At 29.4% G+C, this 5,324-nt stretch overlaps 1 protein-coding gene across 2 annotated transcripts; it reads right to left on the bottom strand.

Moving 5' to 3' along the window:
* Positions 1-204: 204 nt before the first annotated feature.
* On the bottom strand, positions 205-2,769 carry LOC112681604 (piggyBac transposable element-derived protein 2-like). 2 transcript variants are annotated; one of them, XM_025551851.1, is made up of 3 exons: positions 2,468-2,769; positions 2,188-2,369; positions 205-2,102 (listed from the first exon to the last, which is right to left on the bottom strand). In XM_025551851.1, exons 2-3 carry the CDS (start codon positions 2,348-2,350, stop codon positions 331-333), a joined length of 1,935 nt encoding a protein of 644 aa, XP_025407636.1. In that variant the 5' UTR covers positions 2,351-2,369; positions 2,468-2,769; the 3' UTR covers positions 205-330. The 2 variants fall into 2 exon arrangements, with proteins under 2 accessions (XP_025407636.1, XP_025407634.1); XM_025551849.1 differs by having other exon boundaries at positions 2,188-2,769.
* Positions 2,770-5,324: the final 2,555 nt, after the last annotated feature.

Below are 5,324 nucleotides of genomic sequence, written 5' to 3'. Positions count from 1 at the left end.
TTTTGATTTTTTTTTAATACTATGTATTAAATAGCCGCATACATTGTAAAGAGAGTTTAACTCACCATTGCAAAGTTTGATTTCAGGTGCACTTATTTCTAATGGCAGCTGAATGTTTTGTAATTGGTTTTCAACTACTTCAGTGTTTAACCCTTCAATGCCCAATTTTTTTAATTTTAAATTTCTAAATTTTTTTTTAATCATTAAAACACGAGGAAATTGGGAAAAATAAGTAAAAAAATCAAAACATGAAACTTTTTTATTAAACTTAAACTTGAACTATGTAGCATATATGCAACAGTGGGTCATAATAAGTCAACATTTTAATATTCACATATGATAATTAGTAAAACAATTTTTGTTACGGTTTAAACATAAAAACACAGTACATTTTGTACATTTTAAGTAAGTAAAACCTTTGCATGAAGGCATTTTACATCTTTCCCGTTTGTCCGTAATCTGAGGCCAGTGGTCAAACTTATCAGTACGCACTTCTTTAATGGGGCGGAATGACTGTGGTCTTGTACTAGCAATTTTTACTTCTAAAGAACTTGATGGTCGTCCACGTCCACTTGTCCTGATTTGTCCCGATTGGATTAATGTAAATGCTAATTGTTTTCTCCAATCAGCCAATTCTATGTTTGAATTTTCTTTTTTTATTTCTTTAACTCTTTTAAAGAGCGTCCACGAGTTTACAACCGTAAGATCAATTAAATGGTAAAATAAACGCATATACCATTTGTGAGAACGAAAACGAATCTTATATCGGCCAATATGGCTATCTAAGAGATCAACTCCCCCCATGTGCTTATTATACTCTTTTATAAGCATCGGGCAATCAATAATAATATTTGATTTTTTTATACGGTCAAATCTGGTCATTTCGGATTTTGGAATTTCTCCACAGTATGTTGATACTAACTTGACTGCCTTGTTATCTTTCCATGTCACTGCAGATATTGGTGCGGACTTATAAGATGTAATATATTCAATTGAATCTCCTCTTTTCATTTTTTTTTCTTGATTTTTATCTGGTAAAGGACAGTTAGGAAGTCGATTAAGTCTCACTGTACCTAAACTATATATATTTTTGTTGTACAAGTATTCCATCATCGGTATAGCAGTGTAATAGTTGTCGAAATATATTTTATGGTTGCTGTTGACTGGTACATTTCTTGTTAATCGTATCACCACATTTGATGACGCTCCAAAATCTGGTTCAGTTGTTTTTCTAAATATTGGATTGTTTTCTTGGCCCGAGTAAATTTCGAAACGATAAGCATATCCCTGTGTATCTGTCAAAATAAATAGTTTAAATCCCCATTTGTGTGGTTTATCTGGTAGATACTGCTTCATATAACTTTTAGCTTTAGTAGCACATAACTGTTCGTCTAATGATAAAGTTTCTTTACAAGGAATAGACGAAAAGCGATTATTTAAATGATCAATTATAGGTCTCAATTTATGAAGACGATCGTGGTTCGGGTTATTTGGCAATAACATTGTTGCATTATTATTGAAATGTAATACACTTTTTATAAGCTCAAATCTATTACGACTCATAGTATTATATATCAAAGGAAAGCCTAAATCAACCGACCAATAGTCCCTGATTTTTGGCACATGCAGCACAGAAGCATAAATGCAAATGCCCAAATACCTTTTTATTTCATCAATACTTAGTGTGACTGGTTTATTGGGATTTAATTGAACTGAATACAATTCAGTTTCTTCTTTTATTTTAATCAAAAGCTCATTGTTGAAAAAGTAAGCAAAGAAGTCAAGCGGTGTTTCAAGCGAAAGCAAATCATTATGAAGCGTAGGTTCATTAAATTTTAAACATGCAGAGGGTGTGATCAAATTACCTTTTTTCCATTTTAAATTTGTCAATTCAATATTTTTTTCTTTTGGTCTTGAATGGGATTGATTGGTAGTATTGCTAGTACTTTCTGTTGGTGAGGAAAATGCCTGTCTTATACTGCGTCTAGGTGTTGTGTTTTGGTTTTGATAAGTCAAATTTGATTTCGAATCTGAAGGTAGAATTAATGTTTCACCAGTGTCAAACTGCATTTCCACAGGCAAATCCAATAAGTCAAAACTCACTAAAAAATTATAAAATTTGTATGAATTATATATTTTTTTTAAATTTTTGTTTTGTTCTAGTTGTTAAAATAATAATTAATTTACCTTCATCATTTACATTAGTAGGATAATCAACATGTTCAGGTATTTGTACATTGTTAAGGTCTTGTTCGTGGTCAGAATTATCTAAACCATCTTCACTGTCTGACCAATTTGTGTTAAAAAGGATCTGTAATAGTTCTTCGTCGTTGAGTTTATTACGATTCATATCGTTACCTTCTTGCCCACTGTAGCAAATATGCAACATGATTAAAATGTATTGTAATTCATAAAAAAATGAATAAAATGTATGGTTCTTTACTTAAATAGAATCTATAAGACTTACCTGAATACGTAGAATTTTTGTTTGACGAATAAATTAGTATTTAAGACACAAAAAAACTTAAAAAAAAAAAGCTCGCAACGGTTGTTTTGATGATATGATAAGAAAACATTTTTTGGCGGGAAACTAAGCAATGGTTATCAACTAAATCACTATTGTGTTTATAACAGCTGATAGGTAGTTATTTCTTAAACAAATAGAGAGCACTACCTAATTAAAAAATATTATATTTCATATAATATAATTTAATTTGAAACATGTTGCATTTCTGCTACAATGGGCACTGAAGGGTTAAAGTGTCCAAAAATCCCGATAAAAATGTTCTGTCATCTTCCTCATAACTCCCTGTTGATACTTCCTTTAAATATTGAGATACAGATAACAATTTCAAATTATTTTTCACTTGCAACGCATTTGGTACTATGTTCTTTGATCTCAAAATACTAAATACATTTTCAAGGCAATCCTGAGTAAATCTTGAAGTCAAGAGAAATTTAAATCCTTTATCAATTAGGTAAATTTTTTGAATATCTAAAATTGATTTTGTTGCTAGTATGGAACCAGTTTGAGACGGTTTCCACATCCTTTTATGTCCTACTTCTAGATCTGACATAATATCTATAAAATTATTTAAAAATTGTATGGTTTCTTCATAAATGTCTGGTTTCAATTTGCTTAAAGCTAAAACTGGATGTCTGGATGTCATCAAGGAAAACCATCTATCTATTAAGTTAATAAACCAAGCAGTTGTAAGATATTCTGGCTTATTTAATTCTTCAGACAAGAATCTTAAGGCAGTATATACATCATGATTTATTACATTAGTTGATTTTCCAACCTTCATTTTTTGAAAATGGTTTGGCATCAAATCTTGTTCAGACAGTTTAGGAACTAATAAAAAATCTAATTTTTCTTGATACTTAATAACATCTTCAATATGATTTGAACTAATTTTATTTGTAGGAAGATTGTGAAGTTGCTGTATTTTATTGCTAATAAATATTTCTTTATTAATTATTAACATATTCTTAATATTCTTAAAAAGATGAGGTACGTCTGGAATAACAAACAATTTCCTATTGTCATCAAGGGGATGAGGTAGACAGTTTGACAATTTACAGTTACGCCCAGCAGTTATATTCCATTTCCTCCACAAACTTTGGTTACTGGGCCCCATATCCGATATAAGAGCAACAACATTCAATCCTATAGACTCTGTTTTGGAAATTATATCAACTACAATACTATGATAAACATTGCCATTAACAGACTTCCCGGTAAAATAATATGCTACTGTTTGTTTCCATCTTGTACTTATGCCACCAAGCATAAAAACTAAAACACTCGTGGCTGTTCCTTCATGATGAGGTAAAGTTACTTGTCCTATGTTTTTATTTGAAGACACATCAAATAAATTTGATGGTGTTATAGCCATTTCGTCCATTATTAAGACACACTCTTTTTCATGGCCATTCTTAAATGTTTGAATTTTTATTTCCAGAAAATTAAAAACTTCATGTAAAATTCCAGGTTCAAACTTTAAATTTTGAATTCTTCTTCGCAATGTTCTTAAAGATGGCAATGGAGTTTTTTGTTTAATTAATTCTTGATAGCCATTGTTACCACAGCTAAATTTAAGTTTTAATGCCTTTGTTACTGTGCAGTTTGACCATTTCATAAATTTTGTTGATTTCCTATTCATTGCTTTAATCTGATCACTATTAAAGACTGAATTTAGGATTGCAGTGTTATTTTCATACATTTCTAATTTTTTAGACACATATTGAAGGCGATTTTTAAATATATTCATCTTTGCAACCGAATTTTTATACTGCCGTTCGTAATTAACCATCTTCTTAAACATACTTTCATAACTAATTTTACTGTGGTTTACCTGGTCTTCTTCATTTATAGTTATGTTATCTGATGTATACTGATTTTGTATTTCTAATGCATTTTGCTCAGGGATATTCTTCTTCAAGGGAGATTTAATTTTCCTTACTGTGGGGAGTTTTCTTTTCGGTATTTTTTTGGTAAAAAAAAACTGAGTAGGCACAGCATCACATTTTAACCGTTTGCTACCATCTTCTCTAGTTTTTTCCCACATTTGATCTTCAAAATGAACCTTAAAATCATTAATGAATATTATGCAGTTTTATATTTCAAAATTAACTTAATTATAAGTAGTACTTATTATATAGGTAACTGTAAATAAAACATCAATAAATATCAAGTTAAACAAACAATAAATATTTTTTCAGCCTACTTTATTTCAAAAATACATAGGTACATATCTACATAAGCAAATTTCTTGTGAGAATAGTATTTTATATTTATATTAATTAATTTCTGTAAAAATATATATATTTAGAAATATGTCAAGTTAAAAGAATAAATAAAATGTAAAATAATTGCTAATATACAATATTATACATGTAAAAAATTAAGTAGGTAAGTAGCTACTTCCTCTTCAGAAAATATACTCTGGTAAATACACATTAAATAATAAATACATGTAGGTACCAACCTATATTAAACTTTTTTAAATCAACTATAATAAGTCATTTAAATATACCTAGGTAGTCTACTTACTTCACACAAACATGAATAATTTGTTGGTACCCAATTATCCCTCTTCATTTTTACCAGCCACATTTTCCTTCTGGCAGCATCTTTAGGGAAATGTTTCATAAGAAATCCTTTTTTGTTAGAATTTGTGCATCCAACAGCTGCACACCCAGGCATGTTTCAAATTGTGTTTAAACTATAGTGCATATTATAAAGTGTACCTATATATTATTATTATATTATTAAATACACTAAATAATTTTATGTCATGATTATAAGTACATGATATCAG

Source organism: Sipha flava, unplaced genomic scaffold (assembly GCF_003268045.1).
Source record: "Sipha flava isolate LNK unplaced genomic scaffold, YSA_version1 19308_pilon_pilon, whole genome shotgun sequence".
Taxonomy (NCBI): domain Eukaryota; kingdom Metazoa; phylum Arthropoda; class Insecta; order Hemiptera; family Aphididae; genus Sipha; species Sipha flava.
This window is presented reverse-complemented; position numbering and strand designations above follow the sequence as displayed.